Consider the following 27,861-nt stretch of genomic DNA (forward strand, 5'->3'; position numbering starts at 1 on the left):
GGATCACGAGTTCTTCAGAGAAGTTTAGCGGCTTTGTCACAGATCATTCAATGGACCACTTTCCCTCAACTCCTTGAATTAGTGTATTGTCCACTATGCAAGATTTGGAGCCCTGTATTTTCTTATAGAGGTCCCTGTGGTTTGGGGGCCCTTTCTACTGGTCCCAAAGCCAGTTCCGGTGCCTCCCTGTGTCTTCAGAACAGCTGATAGCCGTCCCTCTCCCACCAGTCTATAAAGTTTCTTGATGACACCTCTTGTGTGTTGTCCGTTACTGGGTCCTAGCCTTGTTTCTCACCTGACATCACAGTGAATGCTCAGGGGATGTCCACATGCACGAATAAAGGAATGACCAAAGCCCGACCGAATTCTAGTTCTTACCCAGGCTTGTGAATCTGGGCGTCTCCTCTCAGTGTCATTTCCACAAAGTAATCAAGAATATACACTTGCCGCGTCTGTGCGTGGAAGATCTTGCAAATCCCAGCAATCTAACAAAAAGCACTGAGGAACACCACGTAAAAGCAACAGGTCATTTAACAGGCCAGGGCTAGGGAGAATCAGCGGTTGCCAGCCTTTGTGGTTCCTCCCAGTCGGAGCTTTCAAGTCCCGGAGCGGTGACCGGGCAATTCACCACCATCCCTCACCAGCCCGAGCAGCCACTACTCTGCGGCGACCACGTGGGCTCCCACCTCCCTGGGGCGACCACGTGGGCTCCCACCTCCCTGGTTTCCTTTCCTTCCGGAGGAACTGCTTTGCTACCGGAAATGACGAAGGTGGGCGTTCCAAACGGGTGGTACCGTCTCTTCCTCTCCACGCGGTGGACCTGACCGGTCGGTCTCAATTGCTTTCGCTGAGCGATGCCGGGCAAACTCCTCAGTGACGCGGACTTGGACTCAGACACTGCCATGAAAGAAGTGGAGATACCGCGAAAGCAGGTGAGAGGGTGCTACCGAGGGCCGCGGGACCCGGGACGCTGAGAGGAGCGGGGTACGGGAGCGGGGTGGGGTGCCGGGCTGGGAGCCAGTGGCGCGCACGCGGACTTGGCGCGTCCGGAGCCCAGCGTGGGGTCGACCGCAGGAGTGCCAGGGGGCAGTGCCCTCTGCGGGCGGGGGACTAGCGAGCGGCCCAGGCGATCTGGCGCTGCGCTGAGCGCCGCTCACACGTGGTCCGGGAGTCTGAGTGCCCCGCAGTCGGGTCGCACTCGGATGTTCAGGCTTGGGCCCCACCTTGCTGGCTCAGGCCCTGACCTGATTCCGGGAGTGAGCGTGTGCGGAGGGAATTGTCGGTCAAGGTAGGGACTGAAGCTTTGGACTAGACATAGCCGCACTTCAGTTCCACTGCACACGTGAGCGGCGTCTGCAGTGACACTTGAGTAGTAAGGGAAGTACAGTGTCTTCCGGCCAGCAGCCTTTAGAACATGAAGTGTTCGCCTTAATGTCTACGGACCAGGTTTTCCGTGGAAATATAAAGATGTGTTGCGGTGCTGAGTGTACACCGTATTTTTGATAGAGGTCGGCAGTGTGTAGGGGTCTTAAGTTACCTTGATGGCTGTCTGCATCTTCACTGTTACTTCCTTAGTTGATGATTCAACTTGTGACGATTCTCTGTTCTGAGATAAGGTCAGTCAGTGAGAACAAAGATTGTCCCTGAGTTCCTATGGTGCATGACTTAGAATTACCTTTCCTTGGCTGTGTATGGGTCTTTTTGATGGAGAGCTTTTACAACAGCAATATTTTGGCGTTGTAGGAAGCGGGGGAGCACAGACTTGTCCCCACAGGTGGAGAGGTCCTGGTTTACCTGCTCCGCTTCAGTGAAGATATTCAGTTGTGGAATGCTCAAGTGAAGAGGCACCTGGCCAAACCCCATTACATTCCAGAAGAGACCCCTGGGTTAGGGGTGAAAGAACTGAAGTCTTGTGGGGAGACCAGATTATTTTTCAAATGTTTGAAAGATGATCATGTGGGAAAGAGTACCCTCATTAATGATTTGAGAGCAGAAGTGGGGCCTGAAATTTTAGAGGGCAGATTTTAGCTAAATGTAATAGTCATCATACTTCTGGGATTGGCCTTTCAGAGAGGTTTTAACAGAGGCTACAACACCTGTCTACTTAGTTTCGTAGTATTAAGTAATTAACTTTCAATAAGTTAATTATGAAAAGTTGGAAAAAGCCAGACATTTCAGGTAGGAGCTGTTGTCCTGGGTTTGGTTTAGTGTGGAGGTTTCACCCATTCCATTTCCTTGTAATGGTGCTTACCCTCCCCATCCCCCCCCCCTTTTTTTAAATTTTCTCCTTTTTTTATTAGCATATAATGTATCGTTTGTTTCAGGGGTACAAGCCTGTGGTTCATCAGTCTTACACAATCCACAGTACTCACCATAGCACATACACTCCCCAGTCTCCAGCACCCAGCCACCCCTTCCCTCTCATCCCTCTCCCCTCCAGCAACCCTCAGTTTGTTTCCTGAGATTAAGAGTCTTTTATGGTTTGTCTCCCTCTCTGGTTTCATCTTGTTTCATTTTTCCCTCCCTTCCCCTATAATTCTCTGTCTTGTTAATCAAATTCCTCATATCAATGAGAGCATATGATAGTTGTCTTTCTCTAATTTTGCTTAGCATAACAGCCTCTAGTTCCATCCACATCATTGCAAATGGCAAGATTTCATTTTTGATGGCTGCATAGTATTCCATTGTGTGTGTGTCTGTGTGTGTGTGTATCTGTCTATCTCACATCTTCTTTATCCATTCGTCTGTTGATGGACATCTAGGCTCATTCCATAGTTTGGCTATTATGGACATTGCTGCTATAAACATTGGGGTGCATGTGCCCCTTCGGATCACTATGAAATCATGTCCTTTTTGATATATTTAAAAAAAATTTTTTTCAGTGTTCCAAAATTCATTGTTTATGCACCACACCCAGTGGTCCATGCAGTATGTGCCCTCCATAATACCTACCACCAGGCTCACCCAACCCCCCCACTCTCCTCCCCTCCAAAACCCTCAGTTTGTTTCTCAGTCCAGTCTCTCATGGTTTGTCTCTCTACTCTGATTTCCCCCAACTCACTGCTCTCCACCTCCCAATGTCCTCCATATTATTCCTTATGCTCTACACGTAAGTAAAACCATATGATAATTGACTCTCTCTGCTTGACTTATTTCACTCACGTAATCTCTTCCAGTTCCGTCCATGTTGATGCAAAAGTTAGGTGTTCATTCTTTCTGATGGAGGCATAATACTCCATTGTACATATGGACCATATCTTCTTTATCCATTCGTCCATTAAAGGGCATCTTGGTTCTTTCCACAGTTTGGTGACTGGGCATTGCTACTGTGAAGCCCCACCCCCGCCCCCGCTGCTTAAATTAGATACATCTCTTTTACACATGGGGTGATATATTGTGGGGTTTTATAGATTTTTGGTTCATAAAGTGTCTCTGTAAATTCATTTGCACTTGTCAGATAACCAAGACAGGTATTAATGGATTCCTGTTTACTTGTACAGGTATTCTAGAAGAGAAAGAAATGTGTTGTCCATCTGTGGATGTATATGGCCTTAATACTCTATTAGAGAAATAAAATGTACTTGATCACTTTCTGTAGTCATAGATACGTAGTTTAGAGCCTTGAGGATCCCATGAGCCACCCCCAATCCCCTATGAAAGCTTGACAACTTATTTAACCAACATGAATTGAATAGATAACAAGAGGCATTCTTTTCTAAGCTGATGAAATCATTGATATACACTGTACTTATTTCCAGATAGTTAAGAAATGGTACTAAAAAGCAGTGTTTTGACGTAATTACAAGGTGAAAGTACAGATGTTGAAAAATGCCCCCAAATTGTGTTCTTCATAATTATGTGATCTTGAAATAATCCAGAATTGATGTATCCTACAAATGTATGCATGCTTTGCTCAGTAGTTTGTATTTTCTTTATTAATTTTTTTAGAAAGGTAGAAAAGAGAAGCCAAAATCTAATAAGACTGAAGAGGCAACAGAAGTAAAGGAAGAAATTATTTCCCCCAAAGCTAAAAAAGTTAAAAAGAAAGCCGAGTCCAATGAGGTTGACTTGAGTTCTCCTAAATCCAAAAAGGCAAAAAAGAAAGAGGAACCATCTCAGGATAACATGATTTCTCCTAAAACCAAAAGTGTGAAAAAACCAAAGGAGTCCATTGAAAAGAAAGTTGTTTCCCCTAAAATCAAAAAGGCAATAAAAAGTGAAGAACCTTCTGAAGAAGAAATAGATGCTCCTAAACCCAAGAAGATGAAAAAAGAAAAGGAAATGAATGGAGAAATTAGAGAGAAAAGCCCCAAGCTGAAGAATGGATTCCCTCATTCTGGACCTGTCTCTAACTCCAGTGAAACCCCAGGGGAAGAAAGTAACAGTGAAGTAGAGCAGGTAAGTTATATTTTAGTGTACAGAGTGTGTCTTTCATTATTGTATCAGATAAGTAAGTGGGTAATTGCTACTGGTTTTATTTAAAAGTGGGAGAGGGGTGGGGCGCCTGGGTGGCTCAGTGGGTTAAAGCCTCTGCCTTCGGCTCAGGTCATGATCCCAGGGTCCTGGGATGGAGCTCTGCGTTGGGCTCTCTGCTCAGCGGGGAGCCTGCTTCCTCTCTCTCTCTCTCTCTCTCTCTCTCTCTCTGCCTGCTTCTCTGCCTACTTGTGATCTCTGTCTGTCAAATAAATAAATAAAATCTTAAAAAAAATAAAAGTGGGTGAGGGGTGCCTGGCTGGCTTAGTCAGTAGAGCATGCAACTCTTGACCTCCACTCTTTTTTTTTTAAAGATTTTACTTATTTTTATTTTAGAGGGGGAGAGAGCGAGTGTGTGCTCGTGGTGGGGAGGAGCAGAAGGAGAGTGAGAGAGAATCTCAACCACTTTACCCCACTTTTAAATATTAAATATTTTTGTGCTTTCATATTCCATCATATAAATGTTTAGAAATCACTTAATTCCACTATTGGACATTTATATTTTTTACTTTCAAATAATGCCACAGTGACCACTTTGTCATAAATGTTTGTTCCTTATTTTCTGTGGATGGAAGTGAAAGATGCGGCTGTGGAAAAGGGTTAATGACCTGTGCAGCAGTACAATAGTCCCCCCTGATCTCACATCTTGCTTTCCTGGGTTTCAGTTTCTTTTCTTTTTTTCTTTTCTCTTCTTCCCTTTCCCTTTTTTTCTTTTGAAGATTTTATTTATGTTAGAGATACAGAAAGAGCATGAGCGGGGTTGGGGGGTTGCCGAGGGAGAGAGAGAATCTCAAGCCAATTCTGCTGAACACAGAGCGGAGGCAGGGCTCCATCTCACAACCCCGAGATCATGACCTGAGCTGAGATCAAGGTCGGATGCTCAACCGACTGAGCCACCCAGGTGCCCGCTCTCCAGGGTTTCCATTACTTCCTGTCACCGTGTTCAGGAGCAGATGGTTCTCTTCCTGACACACTGTCAGAAAAGGTTAATAGTGCCTGTCGTGCAGCATGGCGATGCCTGGGTCATCCACCGCACTTCATGTAATCACTTAAGCATTTTATCAGCTCACATCATCCCAAGAAGGGTGAATGTTGCACAGGAAGATACTTTGAAAGAAAGAGAGACCACAGTCACATAATTTTTATTATGGTGTATTGTTCTATTACTGTTGTTTCTAGTCTCTTACTGTGCCCAATTTATAAATTTATCATGGGTATATATAGGAGGGCATAGGAAGAAGCATATGAGAATTTGTTGCCAGCTGTCTTTCTATTAAAGAATGGGCAAAGGAAAAGATGTCCCAGTTCATCCTTCTTTGTTGCTTCTATTTGCTGTCCTGTTAAAAGCTTTAAGCAAATTTACCCTATTTTGAAGAAAACTCTGCCCCCAATGTGGGGCTCAAACTCATGACCCTGAGATCAAAAGTCACACGCTCTATCCACTGACCCAGCCAGGAGCCCCTGACCAAGCTTAAAATAATGAAATCAGTCTGTTCCTGAAAATAGTAATCAGACTAGAAATAATAGAAAACAACAGAAATCTCTGAAACATTTGTAAAGCAAGCTACGTATTTGTAAATAATCAATGGGTCCAAAAGGATATCTCAAGGGAAATGTAAAAATACAGAGATTTTAAAAATATTTTTTAGTTATTTATTTGGAAGAGAGAGAGAGAGAGAGCGCCCAAGTGAGCATCAGCAGGTGAGCTGCTGAGGGAAAGGGAGAAAAGGGAAAAACATGCTCCTGCAGAGCAGGGAGCCCAACACAGGGCTCCACCCCAGGACCCCACATACATAATAATTTTATTATTGTTGTTGTTAGTCCCTTATTATGCCTAATTTATACATTTATCTTGGGTGTGTATAGGAAAAAACATAGTATATATAAAGGTTCCATACTCCTCTGATGGTTTCAGGGGTCTTAGAACAAATCCCCTGTGGATAAGGGGTTGGGGGATACTCTATATTATTGCTGTGGGTTGGCAACAGAATAGTTCTTGGACGAGACTGAATCTGCCTTCACCAGCCACACATAGTATATGTACAGTATGTATTTGCTACAGATTTTTTTTCCTTAGGGTTTTACAAATTATATTTCTTTTCGAATCTTGATTTACCTACCAGTTTCCGTGCCTTTTTGGTTGACTTACAGCAGATGTTTTAGAATTGGTTCTTTTGTTTCTTTCTCAGAAGACTTCTCAATGATTACCTGTAGGTGTGAAATTACTGATTTCTTTCTGTGGCCCTTTCCTTGATAGGAAGTACCTGTGGAACAAAAAGAAGGAGCTTTCTCTAATTTTCCCATATCTGAACAGACTATTAAACTTCTCAAAGGTAATATTTTTGGAAATACTGTATACTGTTAGAATATTTATTTGGAAGTACTCCACTGTTTTTGTTGAGATAAAGGACAATATATGCAACCATACAATGCAATAGATCTGTAGACACAGTGTAGGACTGTACTAATGATGGCTTTGCTGCTTTTTTTTTTTTTTTTTGTAAGATTTTATTTATTTGAGAGCGAGAAAGTGAGAGAGCAGTAGTGGAGGGGGAGGGATAGAGGGAGAAGGAGAAACAGATTCCCACTGAGCAGGGAACCCGATAATGTGGGGCTCTGATGCAGGACTCAGTCCCAGGACTCTGGGATCATCACCTGAGCCAAAGACAAGCTTAACCGACTGAGCCACCCAGGCACCCCTCCTTACTGTCTCTTAAATAGGTGATTCACTTTTATTCAAACCAGTATGTGTATTCAGAAGTGTGAGGACCAATTGTACTGGTGCAAGTAAATGGTTCCTGCCATTTGTATTTTCTTTTTATCCTCTCCCGCTTGGTGAGGCATCATGATACCAGCCTTGCCCAGCACTCAGCCTGGCAGTGTGCCCGTGACTGAGCTAGTTAGTCACAGACTCTTGAGTAGGTGCTTCCTGAATCAGGTGTGGCATAGTCTGGACTGCAGAGCACCTGATCTGGGGGTTTCTCTTGACCTACGGATGAGATTTCATGACAAGTGACTAAACTCTTAAAATAATATTTACTCTAATTTGGTGCTTTAAAATTTGATGATATTCTTTAGTCCAGCAGATTCTTCCCTACCAGAATGCGTTGGAATCTGACGTTGTAGATTTTTATTTTTTATTGATTTTTTTTCTTTAAAGATTTTATTTTTGGGGCGCCTGGGTGGCTCAGTGGTTTAAGCCTCTGCCTTCGGCTCAGGTCATGATCTCAGGGTCCTGGGATCGAGCCCCGCATCAGGCTCTCTGCTCAGTGAGGAGCCTGTTTCTCCCTCTCTCTCTGCCTGCCTCTCTGCCTACTTGTGACCTCTCTCTCTGTTAAATAAAATATTAAAAAAAAAAAAAAAGATTTTATTTTTTTGACAGAGAGAGATACAGCGAGAGAGAACACAAGCAGGGTGAGAGGAATAGGGAGAAGCAGGCTCCCTGCTGAGCAGAGAGCCCGATGTGGGGCTCTATCCCAGGACCCTGGGATCATGACCTGGGCTGAAGGGCAGAGAGCCGGATGGGGGGCTCAATCCCAGGATGCTGGGATCATGACCTGGGCTGAAGGGCAGAGAGCCCGATGGGGGGCTCGATCCCAGGACCCTGGGATCATGACCTGGGCCGAAGGCAGACACTTAATGACTGAGCCACCGAGGTGCCCCTGACTTTGTAGATATTGAGCAGAAGGTAGAATTCCTTAATTCTGCAGGACCAGAAGCCTGGCCGGGATTTTGAGAACCGCAGTGTCATGGTTAACATTAACATGGTTAATTTGTTCACAGCCCGAGGGGTGACCTTCCTGTTTCCTATACAAGCAAAAACATTCCACCACGTCTATAGTGGAAAAGACTTAATTGCACAGGCACGGACAGGAACTGGGAAGACATTCTCCTTTGCCATCCCTTTGGTTGAGAAGCTTCAGGGAGATCTGCAAGACCGGAAAAGAGGCCGTGCCCCTCAGGTAACTATCTTTAACGTAGAGTCCGGGCTCCATATCTGCACAGGAGAAAAACCTTTTAGGCATTGCTTACATCGTATACTATAGTTTTTTACTGGGTTCTCCTTAAAGTCTATTTTTGTTTTTTTTTTTATCTATTACAGATTTTTATTTGAAGTTAAAGCAGGATTGTTCTTTTAAGATCATTGGCCACAAACCCTATGTATTTAAATACTATAATCTGCCCCATGGTTGTGATCACCTGTATTATTAGTGCTCATTGTGTTCCCTTTAAACTGTTAGATGTCCCTGGGGCTTACAGGTTTGCTCAGGTGTCTTTGACCATTTTTATCTAGATGGAGAAAGCAGTTTTAGTAGACAGGCATGAGTAGGAGGAGGCGTGCTCAAAGAGGAGAAGAGGCCAAGCTTCCTTGTCAGGATGGTATTTGTTGGGTTCATTTCTGGAGAACCTGGCATTTGGCAATCCTTAACCTCACTGAAATGCCTATGTGGTCCTCGTGGTTATGGGTTCATGCACTTGACTTTCAGGCCCCGCCTCACTTGTTTACGGGCCTGCCACCCCTCATTCTTTCATTGCTTATTGCTCTAAACAAATCCAGCGTTAAACAAATGAATTATTCCAGCACTGGGAATTACTCCAGCTTGGCACATAGTGGGTATTCAGTAAATAGCTGTTGGATGAATTATCTGATGAATCCGTGAATATTCTGAAATCATACTTGTTTCATGCTGTTACCATACTTAAGGATCTGTAGTTTCATATTGTGTGTCCTGTTGGGTCAGACTCAGACTGCTCTGGGATTCAAAGCTCCTCACCATTTTGCTCCTGCCTTAACTCGTCTTTGTTCTACTTTCAGTTTATAGTGTGGAGATTCAGTCTATTGGTTTTGGAGCCCAAAACTTTGAATTTAAGTCTAGGCTTTGCTTCTTAGCTTTTGGTTCAAAATCTTTTGTGTGTTTATTGTAGGTACAATTGTATAATATAGTTGTAGGTGAGTCAGTAACTTGTGAGAATTTAGTGAGAATAATACATAGTAAGCATTTAGTAGAGCCTAAGACTGGTAAAAGCTCAAAGATTAGTTAAGGTTGTTATTATCAGCAGTGTTACTCCTTGCTCAACTTGTTGCTTTCCTGGAATGCTATTTAAGTAGTAGCAGCTCCAGAAAACTGCCCAGTTCCTTGGGCCTGCTCTGTGCAACCCTCCTGGAGCACAGCATGTTGGGGCCCTACGTCCCTTGGGGTTGGTAGGATCACAGACTTTTCTTCTGAGCCGATTTGTCAGGGACTGTATTACATTTATGATCCTTCGCCACACAAAGTACGTTGCAAAGCATTTAATAGATTTTTTTAAATACTTGGTAGGATGAGTTGAGCCTTCTAGTGAATTCCAGATTTGTGAAGAAGCAAATGCTGCATAGTACTTTGAATTCAATAATTAGTTTTTCCTTTTCAGGTGCTGGTTCTTGCACCCACAAGGGAGTTGGCAAATCAAGTAAGCAGAGACTTCAGTGACATCACAAGAAAGCTGGCAGTGGCTTGTTTTTATGGTGGAACTCCCTATGGAGGTCAGAGTAAGTATATCCAAAAGTGAGGGAAAGAAAAATGCCAGCCATTGTTGGATGCCCTGGTTGGATTTCTCAGACCTTGACATCTGGCTTTCCCTGGCTTAGTCATTATTCTTTGTCATTATTGTTTAAAGATGGTCCAGAACACGGTCATACACAATGATGTGTCAAATCCTGGATATAGTTACTTGGATTTTTGTATTACTTACCTATATTTACCTAAAGGCCATAAAGATCTGTTACTGAACCTAAGAGGATAGAGTCCATTTGGGCCCTTGGCACTAGAAAGTCATGATTCAGAGTTACTCTTTTTATCTGTCAAGGACAATGAATCTGCCTCTTCTGGGGTCTTTGTTTCTTTCTTGCTGCAAGTGGGCCTTCTTTCTTCTGGGCCCAGGGGCCAAATGTTGCAGGCTTCTATCGTAGGACTCCATTACTTAACCATTTCAAGACCTTGAAACTTCATTAAGTAGAGCAGATAAATAATTTCAGGGAAGGATTTAAGTCATTAAAAATGTTGCAGTTGGCACGTAAAGCTTGCGATTATTTCTTCTCAGCTTTGGTTAAATGAGCTGGGCTATGTTTGAATCTAGACTCTGCTCACTGTAATTTTAAGTTCAGGGTGCTTGATTTTTCTGCACTTGCTCATGTGAAAAAACAAGGTTACTAAACGCATCCTGTAATGGTGTTGTGAGGTTGAATTGGCTAATGTATATAGAGTACCCAGTGTACCCCCTAGACTGTAAAGACAGTTCAACAAAAAGCTGCGTCATTATCCTCTCACCTCGTTATACTGGACTTCATTTTCCTGAACATCTCTAGACCTTCTGGAAACACTGCCCTTCTGCCTGGTCTCATTCTCTCCATACCTGCTTACCTTATATAAAGTTCTTTAAGATCCTCATTCTTGCTTTGTTTGTGAAACCTTGGTACTTTCCACCACCAAGAAAGTAATTTCTTTCCTGGTGCTTCCATCCCACACCCCGTGTTTTTCTGTTATGTCACACAATTCACTGGGCTGTCACTTCTTACCTGTTCCCCCTAGATTATCTTGAGTTTCCCCTGGAGTATCTTTATCTTTGATATTTAGCATATTACCTCATGTTTTTGGTTAATAAGTATTTTAGAATAAAAATGTATTTAACCGGTACCCCGGACTAATAAAAGGACTTAAAAACCCAGCATGTTTTATCATTGATGTTCTTTATAGTTGAACGCATGCGGAATGGGATTGATATCCTGGTTGGGACCCCAGGTCGTATCAAAGACCACCTGCAGAATGGCAAGCTAGATCTCACCAAACTTAAGCATGTTGTCCTGGATGAAGTTGACCAGATGCTGGATATGGGGTTTGCTGATCAAGTGGAAGAGATTTTAAGTGTGGCATACAAGAAAGGTAAGCTCCAAATTCAGGGAGCTGCTGGAAGGGCTTCGAGGAAGAACGGTGATTAAGCAGGCTTCTAAATGTTAAATGAAAGCTTAAATTGGGGGGGGTGACTTAGAGAAAACTTAGAGTTTTCCTAAATAAATGATTTTAAAAATCATGACTTATCACATAACTATAATGGGGACAATTTGGGAAAGTAAGAGAAGAAAAATTTCATATCTGCCAGCTTGGTGTGCCTTTCTTTTGGTCTCTTTTTTCCTGACTTTGTACTGTCGTACATATGTGTGTATGTTAATTTTAATCTTACTGTGCACATAAAAATTTGGCTTTAACAGTTCCATGAAGAGGTTGTGCCATGATTTAATTCCATGTATATATTTTAATTTTGAGATGATATAAATAATTCTGCTTACAGATGTTTTTATGCATATAGCTAGCATCCTTCACATCTCACTATTTGAAATTTGTTCTTTAGGATGGGTGTCCAGTAATGGAATTATTGAGTTTAAAGGTATAAATAGTTCATGCTTCTCAATGTACATGATTAATTTGCTCTCCAAAGGATTCTATCTACTTAAACCACCATTTGAAATATATGAACATGCAGTATTATTCAAAAAGCAAACTCAAAAAAAAAAGGGGGTGTAGAGGAGCTTTTTAGTACCTGACCTTAAAGAATGAATAGGCTGAAACTCTAAAAACTGAGGAGATGCTAGAGAATATAGATAAGTATAGAATCTATTCTGGTATTGTAGGATGTTTGCTTAGTGATCTAAACTGGATGGTTACTGGACTTGATGAACAGGTGTTTTCCAGTTATATCTCATAATAAATTTCCCTCATGGTTCATGAAGGCCAGTGGTCAGGAAGCAAAATTACTTCAAAGTACTTCACATCAGTGACTTAGGCAGTATTTCTTTGCCCATTAGGACTCTCTGTGTCTTTCATTTTTATGTCCTCAGTGCTTGCTGTGGCCTCCCATGGTTGCTATAGCATGTTGATGGACTCTGGAAGAACTGGGTGAGGTGGAATATGGGTAGGCTGATTCGGGTTATTCATACTGACTTTTTCCCCCCAAAGATTCAGAAGACAATCCCCAAACATTGCTTTTTTCTGCCACTTGCCCTCATTGGGTATATAATGTTGCTAAGAAATACATGAAATCTACATATGAACAGGTGGACCTGATTGGTAAAAAGACCCAGAAAACGGCAATAACTGTGGAGGTGAGTGATTTATTCAACTGCTAGAGTTAGTAATAAACTGTATGTCATGTTTTCCCTGTGAGATGGTATTAGGACTGGCAAATAGACACTGGTTTGCAGATAAATACTAAATCCACGTGAAGAGCCAAGTAAAGATCTGTTTCTGTTTGAGTTGTATGTGGTATGTGTGTTTTCTAAATTTCATAATCTGATAGTCCGCCTTCAGAATCTTTTGGAATCTGTATCTGTCTGAATTATGTAAGTAAAAAGAAATTACACCTAGAACTTAAACACTCTGAGGGCAGCAGAGAAATCTAATACTTTGTGTTAAAGCGTTTTCATTTTAGGATCCATAGCATAGAATTCCTTTCATCCTATAGGCTAACAGACTAATCACATTTTTAAGTGAAGAAAAGGACAAAACATTCAGACGTTTTTCTCTTGCCAGTTACTTGGTTTCCTGCCGGAATCAAAGGAATGATGTTTCTTTTTCTTCATTTTCCTAGTTAGTTCAGGAAATGGAGGAACCAGGAGCTCCTTGGTGTCTCAGTCTGTTGAGCACCCAACTCTTAATCTCAGTGTCGTGGGTTCAGGCCCTGTGTTGGGCTCTGTGTTAGGAGAGGAGCCTACTTGAAAAGAGAAAGAGAAACGAAGGAAGGAAGGGAAGGAGGGAGGGAAAAGAAAGGAAATAGAGAAACCAGAGAAAGGGGAAAAAACTCTCTTTTTCTTTTCTTTAAGATTTATGTGTTAGAGTGAGTGAGTTTGGAGGCAGGGTGAGGGGAAGAGAAGGAGAGAGACTTCATGCTGTGGGCTGAGCCCAGTGTGGAGCTCGATCTCACAACCCTGAGATCATGAACTGAGCCAAAACCAAGAGAGAGACTCTTAAAGGAGTCCCACCTGCCCTTTTAAAAACACTGACTTGAGAGAGAGAGAGATGGCTCTTTGCTTCAGTGGTCTGTGTGTGCGTGTGTGTGTTGTCCCTGAACGGTGGTGGCAGTGGTCTGCTCTAGCTAGGCTTAAACAATTGCTTCTAGCTCCAGTAGCACTGAGCGGGTGATTTTCAGGGTCCAGGTAGGCGTCACTAAATACATCTTTTTTTCCCTCTCTCATAAGCATCTGGCCATTAAGTGCCACTGGACTCAAAGGGCAGCAGTTATTGGGGATGTGATCCGAGTATATAGTGGTTTTCAGGGGCGCACTATCATCTTCTGCGAAACCAAGAAAGAAGCCCAGGAGTTGTCGCAGAACGTGGCCATAAAGCAGGTTGGTTCTTCCCCTCCCTTTCCAGTTGTCGCAGAACATGGCCATAAAGCAAGTTGGTTCTTCCCCTCCCTTTCCTTTAGGGAGGAAGCCTCTTTCAACTGATAGGGCCTGTTTACATGTTAGAGCTCACCTGATCAGTCAGTCTTCTCTCATAGGTGAGGAAAGGGTGGCTCACACCCAAGGCTACATGGGCAAAATAGGTTTGATCACTCTTGTCTGGGGTCCTTCATCTAGTGAGTATAGTTGGACATTGATTTAATGACCACGGAGTGGGAAAAAATTTGAGGTTTTCCATGTCAGGCACACGTTTTTCCCTTTGCTGTATTTTCAGTGGAAGTATCACCAAAATACAAATATCAAATATCTTTATGGGCCTGATGTGTGATGCTAATAGGTCCTGTATTGTTGCATCTGGTGTTCTTAGGCCAATTTCTTTCTTTGGCAGGATGCCCAGTCATTACATGGAGATATTCCTCAGAAGCAGAGAGAAATCACTCTGAAAGGCTTTAGAAATGGTGATTTTGGAGTTCTGGTTGCAACCAATGTTGCCGCTCGCGGGTTAGACATCCCTGAGGTTGATCTGGTTGTACAGAGTTCTCCACCAAAGGTAAGTGTTCTGTACTACGATTTTACTGTGTTTTGGGGTACTAAAACAAACGGGAGGCTCTATCACTTACTTTCATGTGGTGAGTGATAGCTGTCTCTTGAGTGCTGGGATGCTATGGTGATTTTCAGAACAAATCTCTTCTGAGGTCCTTCCCTCAGAGCTGACTATTGAGTGGAAGCGTGGCCAGTGGCCACAGGTTGGAAAGATGGTTGCTGGTTGGAGGGAGTTTTGGTAGGCTCAGCAGGGAGTGTTTGAGTGGACTTTGAAGATGGGTAGGACTTACGGTGGAGATAGGATAAACTCATGAGCTAGAGGATAGCGAAAGGAAAGAAAGGCCTATAGTTAATAGTCTCCGTGGTTAGAACTGCTTGGCTTTGTGGGTGATGGGAACTCTGAGGGAGGGCCCTGAAGCATGAGTTACGTGGTGTGGACGGTGCTTTGTGTTGATAAATGTTGGTCGGAAGGAGCCTGTTCTGTTCCTGTCACTTCCAACATGAGGATCCCCACAAATTGGCAGATCCCTCAAGATTAAAAGATTGTTTACAATGATAGAGAAAAGTAACCTGATTACTCTGGAGGCTCCAGTTCTTACAAAGGCTGTCCAATGGGTTTGTGACACAGATGCTGTTTAAAGGAGCCTCTTGAGCTGTGCTGTCCGGTACGATGGCCACAGCCACGTGTAGCGGTCAGGCTCTGGGAATTGTCGGAATTGACGTGTGCTTGAGGTAGAAAGTACACATGGGCTTTTTTATGTTTTAAACTTTCTATTATGTACACTGGATTTTGAAGACTTAAAAAAAAATGTAAAATATCTCAGTGATAAGCTGATTCCTGTAGATAGCATGTTGAGGTGATACAACTTTGAGATATATTAAGTTATTGATTGGAACTTCTAGCGGATTACTAGAAAATTGAAGATTGAAATTACATGTGTGGTTCTGTAGCATAGCACTATGTAGATGCCTTTCGCAGATTTGCCCATAGGTTGGGGACCACTGCTACAGAGATTTTTTAAAATTGTGACAATTTTTTACTTTAGCAATGCTGGGGAGCCTCACATTCTGAGTGCATAATAAAACCACCACACTTGCCTCTGCGTAGACCACTCAGGTCTTTTTCTTTTTTTGTTCATTGTCACTCATGTATTTTACTTCAATAGGACGTGGAGTCCTACATTCATCGTTCTGGGAGGACAGGTAGAGCTGGAAGGACGGGGATTTGCATCTGCTTTTATCAGCACAAGGAAGAATATCAGTTAGCACAAGTGGAGCAAAAAGCGGTAAAACTATTTTCTTAGCCTTCTTTCAGCAAATGTCGAATTGAATTCTAAAGTGAATCTTTGTTTTTTTAATTCAGTTTACATTAACTTTAAATTGTATTTATTTCTAGCATGTGGCCATAACTGAAAACTTGTAGGTGCAATTGTTGTTGTTGTTTTTCTTTTTAAAGATTTTATTTATTTATTTGAGAGAGAGAGAGCTCAGGAGGGTGGGAGGGGCAGGCAGAGGGAGAAGCAGACTCCCTGCTGAGTAGGGAGCCTTATGCGGGACTGGATCCCAGGACTCCAGGATCATGACCTGAGCCAAGGCAGTCGCTTAACCAGCTGAGCCACCCAGGTGCCTGCATGGTGCAGTTTTTTATACACTGTCCTACAATATAAAGCCCATTTTGAAACAGTTTTGCGTTTGAAAGCAGTGGTTTTGTTTTCTCATATTTATAATTACATGGGCTATTTTTATGTTTGAAGGCAGTTTTCAGACAATGATAACATGAACACACCCCAGATAGTTTAAATCCAGATTAAGGGGTTATAGGAATTGCTTAAAAACCAAAAGTATAGGGGCACTTGGGTGGCTCATTCCGTTAAGCTCCGGACTCCGGATTTCGGCTCAGGTCATGATCTCTGGGTCCTGGGATTAAGTCTGGTGTTGGGCTCAGTGGGAGTCTGCTTCAGGATTCTCCCTCCCTTTCCCTTTTCCCCTTTGCCCCCCCATCAAATAAATAAATCTTTCAAAAAAAAAAAAACAAAACAGGATAAATTTAAAATGGGAGAGAGGAGACTGATTTTTCTGACAGATTACTCTCTTCCCCTTGAGCTGACTGTACTTGGTGACTTGCTAAAGGAGCAGGCGGCGGGCACTTTACTGTGCAGAAGGCAGGCAGGCACTCCCTGGCCAGGGTGATTGTGGTTAACATCAGGGATAAGCATATGCCTTGAAATGATGTAATGAGACAGCATTTGCCTCTGGTTTTCTTCCCCCAAACCCATAATCTCAATCCAAGCATGCAAAAAACCAGAGACAGCCTCACAGTGAGGAACAACATTTTTCAAAATACCTGACCAGCAATCCATAAGACCAGCACTCCTTAAAATTGTCACGGGGCATGAAAAATAAGAAAAGGCAGAAACTGCCACAGATCAGTAGAGACTGAGCACACATGATAACTGATGTTGTGGTGTCACTGGAACAGAAAAAGGACATTAATAGAAAAGCTAGTGACATATGAATGAATTCTGGAATTCAGTTAATAGTGATGCGGCTGTGTTGGTTTCTTAGCTATGACAAATGTACTGTAATAGTAATAATAGGGAGACTCCGTGTGTAGTGTACAGGAACTCAGTGGAGTAGTACCTTTGCAACTCTTCTATAAATCTAAAACCGTTCTAAGCTTATCTTTTTTTTTTTAAGTTTATCTTTTAAATGTGGAATAAGTATGTTTGGTAATATAAAAAAATTGGGGGATTTAATCTCGGTGGAAACAATTGATGGCCAGATGGTACATTAAACTATGGCTCATTTTCTTGTAGGGAATTAAATTTAAGCGAATAGGGGTTCCTTCTGCAACAGAGATAATAAAAGCTTCCAGCAAAGATGCCATCAGGTATGTTTCCCAGCACTGCCGTGGTCTTTGGTAGTGCTTACTCCATTTATTGCCTGACTTTGTGCAGTAATGAGATTCAGTCTTTCGGATTTTATTTTATTTATTTCTCAAAATTATTTACAACCTACTTGTTATACAAATACTCACACTGTGCTGAAGTAAAATTCTACAAAATAAAAATCCTAACTTGTACTCATCCCTACCCAATCCTGTTCACCAGAGGAAACCACTACTGATAGTTGGGTTTGTCTGGGCATTTTAAGGAAGCGTACCTTAGATATGGTGTGGGTGCTTCCCACGTGGAGGTAGAGTTTAGGGCCAGAGATTATATTCCACATCATCATCATTCTAGTCCCCCAACTGGTAGGAACGAGTCGATTATTTTTTTAAGGTACCTCTGGTTTGTGAAGATTAGATTAACTAGCAGTGTTTGTCACTGGCATTGGGGACAAGAGAACTATTTGGTGGGATTGTGCTACAAGTTGAAGGATAGTTAGTTGTTTAGCATCTCTGGCTGTGTGGTGTATTCTGGAGGGGGTGTGTGGGCTTGGTATTATGAAAACCAGAGGTGCTGATTGTATTCCAGTGTTTCCAACTGGTGACCTACATTCCCTGCTTAAGAACCATTGAGTCTGAGCATCACTTTTTTTTTTTTTTTTTTTTTTAAGATTTTATTTGATGGTGAGAGAGATCACAAATAGGCAGAGAGGCAGGCAGAGAGAGGAGGAAGCAGGCTCCCTGCTGAGCAGAGAGCCCGATGCGGGGCTTGATCTCCAGGACCCCAAGATCATGACCTGGGCCGAAGGCAGAGGCTTATTATGAGCCACCCACGCGCCCCTGAGCATCACTTTTTTACTATTTTCTGTAACTATTATAAATATGTGGATTGCTTATCTTAAAAAGTAGGGGGAGGGGTACCTAGGTGGCTCAGTCCATTAAGTAGCCCATTCTTCCTTTTTTTCTTTTTAATTTTCATTTTATTTTTTCAGTTTTCCACGATTCATTGTTTATGCACCACACCCAGTGCTTCATGCAATTCATGCCCTCCTTAATATCCACCACCAGGCTCACCCATCCCCCACCTCCCTTCCAAAACCCTGTTTGTTTCTCAGAGTCGTGCAGTCTCTCATGGTTCATCTCCCCCTTTGTTTCCCCCCCCTTCGTTTTTCTTTTCCTTCTCCTAATGTCCTCCATGTTATTCCTTATGCTCTACAAGTAAGTGAAACCATATGATAATTGACTTTCTCTGCTTGACTTATTTCACTTAGCATAATCTCCTCCAGTCCTGTCCATGTTGATGCAAAAGATGGGTGTTCATCCTTTCTGATGGAGGCTTACTATTCCATTGTATATACAGACCATATCTTCTTTATCCATTTGTCTGTCGAAGGGCATCTTGGCTTCTTCCACAGTTTGGCGACTGTGACCATTGCTGCTATGAACATTGGGGTACAGATGGCCCTTCTTTTCACTCCATCTGTATCTTTGGGGCAAATACCCAGTAGTGCAATTGCAGGGTCATTGGGTAGCTCTATTTTTAATTTCTTAAGGAATCTCCACACTTTTTTCCAAAGTGGCTGCACCAACTTATATTCCCACCAGCAGTGTAAGAGGGTTCCCCTTTATTCACATCCTCTCTTAATCTCTGCTTGGGTCTTGAGTTCAAGCCCTGCATTGGGCTCTGCACTGGGCATAGAGGAAATGCTAGACACTAGCATATTAATAGCTCAAGAAAGGTCTCTAAAGGAGAATAATATAACTCAGTAATTTTTAAGTTTGTTTTCACATGGCCTATTTATTTATTTATTTAAAAAGATTTTATTTATTTATTTTGACAGAGAGAGGAGACACAGCCAGAGAGGGAACACAAGCAGGGGGAGTGGGAGAGGTAGAAGCAGACTCCCCACTGAGCAGGGAGCCCGATGTGGGACTTGATCCAGAACTCTGGGATCTTGACCCACGCCGAAGGCAGATGCTTAACAACTGAGCCACCCGGGCATCCCTTACATGGCCTATTTAAATAATTCTGTAGACAGGGTTCCTTGTGACACTAGATAAGGAAATTTGGGGTTAAGTGGCCAGGAAGGAGAAAAGAGACAAAATGCCAAGAGATGTCTTGTAGAGGGGCAGCCCTTCCAAAAGAGGCTGCCTCATGTGACCTTGTTCATCCTTGTCCTGGATGACCTCCTTTGAAGACGTGACATTTATTATCACCAAGATAGTAGTGACTCTCTAACAAATGTGTATTCTCATAAAAAGTTCATATCATTTTTAATGTGATTTGGAAGTCTTTTTTCCTTTTATTTCAGAATGGAAATAGCTGTAGTGTGTTCTGATTCTAAAAGGAATACATGCTTATTGTAAGAAATGTTCAACATTTATTAACAACACTTTCAGTGGCAGCATGGAATTACTTACGTTGTATCTGTTCCATGGTTTATTTAATCAGTCCGTATTGATGCACATTTTATGCTCTTTCTGTATTACAATTAACACTGGTGAACATCCTGATATTTGTTCTGTTATTCTCTTGGGATGAAACTTTTGATAGTAAAGTCAGATTAGACATAATCAAAGGAGTGGATTTATTTGTACAGGAATGTGATGATTCTGTGTGTACCTTGCATCAAAATGATGTGTTAGAGATCTGAAAGATTTAAAAGTTACTGGTTTATGTTGAGATGCTGTTGCCTTGAAAATGCAATCTGTCCACTTCTGTCCTTTCTCTTAACAAATACACTCAATCACACCACAGGCTTTTGGATTCTGTGCCTCCCACTGCCATCAGTCACTTCAAGCAATCAGCAGAGAAACTGATAGAGGAGAAGGGAGCCGTGGAAGCCTTGGCAGCAGCTCTGGCCCATATTTCAGGAGCCACATCAGTAGACCAGCGCTCTCTGATCAACTCAGACGCAGTAAGACTTCCTGTCAAACTCTGACCCTTGGTATTTTGAGTGTGAGCAGGGTTTGAATGGGTTCAGTTAGACGTCTCAATTGTTTACTTTTGTTTGAAGATCGATGTATGTAAACAAATCCCATAAAGGTGGAAAGGAGATTCATAGTTTTCAGTGTCTCAGTTAAGGGGAAATGACATTGAGTGTGGATGGGCATGTGGTTTCTTTTGGGGGTAATGAAATATTTTGGAATTCTAGATAGTGGTGATGGTTGAAACCTTGTGAATATACTAAAAATCCCTGAACTGTATACTTCAAAATGGTGAATGTTATGGTATGTGGGTTACATGTCAATATTTTTAATCCTGAAAGAAAAACCCCAACCATATAAACACATAAATGCATATGATACGTTTAGCCAATCTCCCTAGAAACTTAGAAAGATAAATGCTTTTTTCCTTAAATGAAATTTTTTTTTAATGAACTTTTTGAAATAATTTTAGGTTCACATGTAGTTTTAAGAGATAACAGAGAGAGGAGATCCCTTTTATACTTTGCCTAGTTTCCCCCTCGCATAACATCTTGCAAAGCTATGATAACACGGCTGGGTTGGTACTAACATTGACACAATGCATCCATTTTATTCTGAGCTCCCCAGTTTTACTGTTACTAATTTGTGTGTATGTGTTGGTGGAGAGGAGGTATAGACTTTTAGGAAGAACTTTTCTGGAAATATTTTAGAAACATGAGGGTAATTTTTTTTTTATCAGTTCGGTTTGTTTTTGAGACTGATTTTTGTTCCCCTTTCTTCTGTAAGGGCTTTGTGACCATGATCTTACGATGCTCAATTGAAATGCCAAACATTAGTTATGCTTGGAAAGAGCTTAAAGAGCAGCTGAGTGAGGATATTGATTCCAAAGTGAAAGGAATGGTTTTTCTCAAAGGAAAGCAGGTAAGGAACGTTGGGGCCTCTGTTGTGACCTTGCTTTGGTTCAGTAGCTTAATGTGGATGATGAAGCACCGAATGGAGGCTTCTCCCTGTTCTGTGGGGGTGCTGCGTCTTTCTGCTCTCTAGATAGTCTTCTCTGAGCATGTCATCCATGACCTTCAGTTGCCACTGAGTCACTGACAGCTACCCCATCTGTATCTCTACCCTGACCTATGCACAGCGTGCTGGACATGAATATCCAGCTGCTTCCCTGATGATTTCTACCCAGCTGGGGTTATTAGGCAACTGAAAGTTATTCAGAATTGCATGCAAAATCTTTAATTCAAACCTGAAATTTAAAATCTTGCCGTCCGAACCTGATGTTCTTCCTTTCAAGTCCTGCTCTCAGGTAGTGGTATGCATAAGTACAGCAGTTCCCAAACATTTTGGTATCCTGACCCCTTTATGTGCTTAATAAATGTTGGGGATCCCAAAAAGCTTTTGTTTTTGTGGGTTATATCTATTAATGTTTACCGTATCAGAAAGTAAAACTGGAGCTCTAAAACCTAAGCCTGTCGTTCCATTAGCCATCAGAGCAATGACACCATCACATGTAATACAGTGTCTGGGAAACTCTGCTGGCTGCTTGTGAGAGAAGGCGAGTGGAGAGGACACCTAACATTTTCATATGAAAATAGTTTTGACTTTGTGGAACCTCCCTGAAAGATCTCAGGTTTCCAGGACTTTGTGGACTATATTTTGTGAACCACTGGCCTAGTGAACCAGATCAGGTGCATGTCTGTGTTCATCTCCTTAAGCCACTCCACATACTGTATGAGTTAGTCTCAGCTTTCACATGGAGGATAGGAGTCTCCACGAGCTGGCTCCTGCTCTTCTGACCAGCTTCCTCTCTGTGTCCTCACTGCCAGTACCCTCCACTCCAGCCGTGCCAAGCACACCTTGCTTTCCATCATCCTAAGTGTAGGCTCAACCCAGTGTTCACGGTCTCTCTTTCCCCCACGTTATCCTTTACGATGTGGCTTGGCCCTAAGTCTCCCTGTGAAGCTTCCCTGGCCACACAGTGGAGTTGGGCCATCTTTATCTGGACTTCAGAGTCCTTAGAGCATGCCTTTATTAAGCTAAATCTTACCTTGCTGTGTTTGCTTTCTGACTGAGGGCCTCAAGAACACTCTGATGTACTAATGGGCAAAAACAATATTCTCATTATCATTGTACTCCAGTGAGTGCCTGGTGTTAAATACTTAGTAAATATGTGAAGGGGAGCTTGGCTGGCTCAGTTGGTAGAGCACGCGACTCTTGATCTTAGGGTCATTAGTTCAAGCCCCACATTGGGTATAGATATAAATAAATAAACTTAAAAAAAATAGGTGAATGAAGAATTCCTCTAATTGCAAAGTCCGTCAGTATCTCATGTTACCTGGGGTTATAACCGGATAGAAATGAGGTGTTCCTCACAAAACGTTTTAATTAAAGGCAGCCATGGGGGAGGAGTGCCTGTGACATGCAGAGTAGTTCAGTTACAATTGTGAAGACCAAGAAATACGATCTCCTTAATTGGAGGTGATGGCTCTGCTACTGTCCTATAAAGTGTTTTAACTTTTTTTTTTAAGATTTTTTTGTGGGGGGAGGGAGTGCCTGGGTGGCTCAAGTCAGTTAAGAGTCTGCATTTGGCACAGGTCATGATCCTAGAGTCCCAGAATTGAGTCCCACATCAGGCTTCCTGCTCAGTAAGGGGTCACTTCTCCCTATGCCCTTCACCCTGCTCATGCTTTCTCACTCTCTCAAATAAATATTTTTTTTTTTTTGAGAGAGAGCATGAGTGGGGGGAGAGGAAGAGGGAGAAGGAGACTCCCCGCTAAGGAGGGAGCCAGATGTGGGACTTGATATCGGGGCCCCAGGATCATGGGCTGAGCTGAAGGCAGACATCTGACTGACTGAGCCACCCAGATGCCCCTAATTTTTAAAAAACTTTTTTACAGCAGGATGAATTGTGAAAAACTAGAAAAGTAACAATAGAAGATAATTATTTGGGGGCGCCTGGGTGGATCAGTCGCTTAAGTGTCCAGCTCTTGGTTTCAGCTCTGATCATGATCTCAGGGTCATGAGATCAAGCCCCGCATTGGGCTCCCTGCTGGGTGTGGAGCCTGCTTAAGATTCTCTCTTTCTCTCCTTCACCCATTTCCCCCTCCCTCCCTTTCTCTTGAAAAAAAAAAAATCATTTATTTTTCTACTTTTAGTAGGTCATCCTAAAGATACTTTCTTATGGAAGGCAGCGTTATTTTAATGTAGACCATTGGTTTGGGAGCCATACTGACCAGATTTTTTTTTTTTTTTTTTTTTTTTAAAGATTTATTTATTTGACAGATAGAGATTACAAGTAGGCAGAGAGGCAGGCAGAGAGAGAGGAGGAAGCAGGCTCCCAGCTAAGCAGAGAGCCCGATGCGGGGCTCGATCCCAGCACCCCGGGATCATGACCTGAGCTGAAGGCAGAGGCTTTAACCCGCTGAGCCACCCAGGTGCCCCCTGACCAGATTTTTAAAACCTGCTCTGCTTATGAGCTGGAGACCTTCGATAAGTCAGCCTCTCCAAACCTGTTTCCTCAGCTCTAAAATGTAGCTATTAGCTGCTTGAGGAATTAGCAAAGTGTGATAGCCAAGAATGATCTCTGGTCTGTTCTGAGTCATTTTGAGTCCTTTTTTGAGGATATTTGAGTCCCAGATATCCTTGGGTTTTTGCTGTTGTGCCTTTGGGAGGTATAATTTATTGGTCTTATTCTAAAGTTTATAAAAAATTAATACCGGGAGGTTTTGGTTTTGATTTTTAATGTTAATATCTGGTCTTTTGGAATATCACTTAATGGACATACACAGTTCTGGTGAAAGGCTGAGTTAACTTGCATTTGTTTTGATTTCTAGGGTGTTTGCTTTGATGTCCCTACTGCCGCAGTAACAGAAATACAGGTATTCTTATCTCTTGGATTTTGAATATTTAAATTATAAAATGTTCATTACTGGGGCGCCTGGGTGTTTCAGTTGGTTAAGCATCTGACTCTTGACTTGGGCTTGGGTCATGATCTTGGGGCCATTGGCTGGAGCCCGTGTAAGGCTCTCAGCTCAGAGTCTGCTTGGGATTCTTTCCCTTCCCCCCTCCCCTTGTTCATTTTCCTTCTCAGAAGAAAAAGAGGGAGAGAAAGAAAAATAGGGAGAGAGGGAGGGAAGGAAAATCTTTTTTAGAAAATATGTTCATTGCTGAAAATACAGAATAATGGAAAGAGAAACAACAGCTCTCATCCCTTTTTTAAAAGACAATTAGAATTAATGAATTTTAGTATTTTTTCTCCTAGCCTTTTTACTCTGATAGTTTTATTACTCAGCTTGCCTATTTTCCTTCTTTCCTTTCTGGTGCACAACATCCAGCTTTTTTCCCCTGTATATGTTGTATGGGGCTTACATAGACATTTTTTAAATTGCTAGATCTTCATTTAGTACTGCTCTGAGAAATGGGTTTATATGTGCTTTATTTGCATGTTTTACTCTCTGATGGATAGCTATGGATACCCAGGAGTAAATGAATTGAATAAATGATACAGTGATGAAGGTACCTCTCTTACACTGCCAGGACTGGCTTTCAGGCCATGAAGGTGGTATTTTTTCTAACCAGTGACCTTTTAAATACTTAGGTTATCAGTCAGGTTTTTCTTTAGAGAAAAAGCAAAAAAAAAAGGTTTTTCTGTTGTTTTTTTATAACTGAATTCAGTAAAAATCAGAGCAGGTAAAAAGACGACCGTCTCTCTGCAGGAAAAATGGCATGATTCACGGCGCTGGCAGCTCTCAGTGGCCACAGAGCAGCCAGAGCTGGAAGGACCACGGGAAGGATATCGAGGCTTCCGAGGGCAGCGAGAAGGCAGTCGAGGGTTCCGGGGACAGCGGGAAGGCAGTCGCTTTAGAGGACAGCGAGAAGGAAACAGAAACTTCAGGGGACAGCGGGAAGGAAATCGAGGCTTCAGAGGACAGCGATCAGGAGGTGGCAACAAAAATAACAGATCCCAAAACAAAGGCCAGAAGCGGAGTTTCAGTAAAGCATTCGGACAGTAGTTTGAAGTAGAGGATTTATACGACATGGAACTGAACACTCATTTTCCTACAAGGTGAAAAGCACATGGGTTTCCTTCCTGACCACTTGCCTTGTCCCCATCTCGCCCAGAGAGACAAGCTTTGTGGAAATTATTTCATCTGATGATAATTACTTGTAATGATTGCAACTTCTGTATCAGGCTTCTTTTTTGAAAAGGTGTATGAATTCATTACATTTTTATTCTGATACATTGTCTCTAGATTATAAGATAAAAATCAAGCATGTGTTGGCCCATATTTTTAAGCTGTCTCTATACTTAAATGGTGTCCTTCCCTGGATACCTGTGGGAAAGGCTGCGGTCTCTGGAGAGGCACTGTCCAGCCTCGGCTCCGTAATTGGCATTCCTCAGCCCCCTGCCTGCCAGTGACTCAGTGTTCCTATAGCCTGTCTTCGGAGAATTAGTCCTGAGCCATGTTTGGAGGCAAGGTTTCAAACTTAGCTGGTAAGTAATGCATTTTATGGCAGCACATGCTCTCAGTTTGGAGGATGGTGATACATTTGATGGGAGACATATAGGTTAGCCATCCTTATGTATGTTTCGATACATTTTTAACTTCTTAATGTAAGGTGTGAGTCATGCTTTGGTGAATTCTTCACAGATTTTATCTATTTATATATATATATAGAAAGTATTTTAATAAAAAGCAAGTGTCTTTAAGGAATTCCAACTGTACTAAGAAGGCTCCAGAACTTCCTTTGTAAGTAAAGAGGCTGAATAATATAGGTGCTCAATGACAAGGTACTCCACTTCCTATTGGAAGCTTAACATTATTTACCAAGAAGGAATTAAGGGAGTGGGGGGGGGCAGAGATTTGCATCGCGGACAAGAGTCAGGAAACCACTGAAAATGTTTCTGTGAGAAGGAAACCTACATCTCTGAGAGCAAAGAGAGGAGCAAGTGAAGACACATGATAAAGCATTCTTTTCCTGGTAAAAACTAGCAGGTCATTAACGTTTCTAGAGATTAACTTCTATTGGGTAAACTGGGGTTCTAGGTAGAATGATCCAGTGTGGTTTCTCAGGGGCCTAGTTTCTATAAACACTGTATAGGACCTGTTTCTGTAAGACTGCTATTCCATTGAAAGGTTTTAGCCGCTTGGAGACTTCCTTTTAGGACAATCTCTATATGGTTATTTTAAGTTGTTGCTTTGAGGGAACTGATAACTTAATACAGCCCCTGGCCAGGTAACTCTGAGTTCTCAAATATTACTTCCTCCAAACTTCTGCACAGTGCGGGAGCTCACGGATGGCGTTGTTTTCTTGCCTTAATTCCTAGAAATTCTGTACTGAGAATCTCAGGGAATAAGCTGATAGGAGAAGTTAAAATACATGGCTGATCCTGTTTTCATTTGATTACATTTGAACAATTGAAATCTTTTTAAGCCCTGGTTCCTCTCACTGGATCAGGTTTTTTTTAACCTAACTCTGTGTGACCTTTGCAGTAAGGCATTCAATAGCCAGCTCAGCTCTCTGATGCTTGAGGCGGTGTGTCCTTAGTCGGGACTTCAGTTCTGTCCCTCAGTCCTGGGATGTTTCTCTGTTTTCAGAAATTCTCTTGGCTTTATTTTCTTGATCAACTTGTCCATTTTACCACTTTTTCCTCCCACTCCTTATGGCTTCCCATCAAGCCACAGGGATTCAGGAGAAGTTGATGACTGACCACTCATATGCTGTGTAGATGATAATTTATTCGATTCCAGTTTTGGTCTAGTCCTGAGCATATTTTAATAACAACCAAAATATTTCAGTTTGGATAGGAATGGATACCTTACCAAGCAGATAAGGTATGGTACCTGTCCTTTAGGAAGGAGCAGTTAAAACCTTAATGTGGATTATGGCTTAGCCTACAGAAAAATATTCAGGCAGAAATCAAGAGTAAGGGGAAGATTCATGGGAATTTCACTTCGTATAAAGAATACATGGATGTTTCATTAAGTGAAGCTGAACTTTCTCCTGGATCCTGGAATCCACACCAAACTTATAAATCTATAATCCCACTATTACCTGATTTTAGTGGGCTTGTTAGGCTAGCCTGGGAAGTGTGGTTTTTACTATTTTCTACAAAGAAAATATTTTCCAATATATCAATCTCAATGAACTTTTAAAATACGATCCATTTTTACGTTGGAGCTATCTGTGCAACAGTTTCTTTACAATTGTACATAAAATGCTTTTTCTGTAAAATTGAGTTAATGTATAAAATACCGCTTTATGCCAGAATAAAGATATTAGTATTTCCTATGTATGCTTTTGGTGGCTTTTTTCCTAAAATTAAGACTTACCGTGAAAAAAAAAAAGAACTTTTTAAACTATTTTATTTATTTGACAGAGAAAGAGACAGTGAGAGAGGGAACACAAGCACTGGGAGTGGGGGAGGGAGAAGCAGGCTCCCACTGAGCAGGGAGCCCGATGCGGGACTCAATCCCAGGACCTTGGGAACATGACATGGGCTGAAGGCAGACGCTTAATGACTGAGCCGCCCAGGAGCCCCTGAAATTTTTAAGAGTAATTAAATTATGAGTGTAAAAATCCAAATAGGAGA

General features: G+C 42.2%; 1 protein-coding gene across 1 annotated transcript; it reads left to right on the top strand.

Moving 5' to 3' along the window:
• The first annotated feature begins 799 nt into the window (after positions 1–799).
• Positions 800–27,551, top strand: DDX21 (DExD-box helicase 21). Its single transcript, XM_046027756.1, has 15 exons — positions 800–932; positions 3,949–4,398; positions 6,731–6,806; positions 8,257–8,435; positions 9,886–10,003; positions 11,208–11,393; positions 12,465–12,610; positions 13,703–13,852; positions 14,298–14,459; positions 15,619–15,738; positions 17,269–17,342; positions 20,098–20,257; positions 21,054–21,188; positions 24,101–24,145; positions 24,983–27,551. Exons 1-15 carry the CDS (start codon positions 855–857, stop codon positions 25,277–25,279), a joined length of 2,376 nt encoding a protein of 791 aa, XP_045883712.1. The 5' UTR covers positions 800–854; the 3' UTR covers positions 25,280–27,551.
• Positions 27,552–27,861: the final 310 nt, after the last annotated feature.

The sequence above is a fragment of the Meles meles genome, chromosome 13, assembly GCF_922984935.1.
Source record: "Meles meles chromosome 13, mMelMel3.1 paternal haplotype, whole genome shotgun sequence".
Lineage (NCBI taxonomy): Eukaryota > Metazoa > Chordata > Mammalia > Carnivora > Mustelidae > Meles > Meles meles.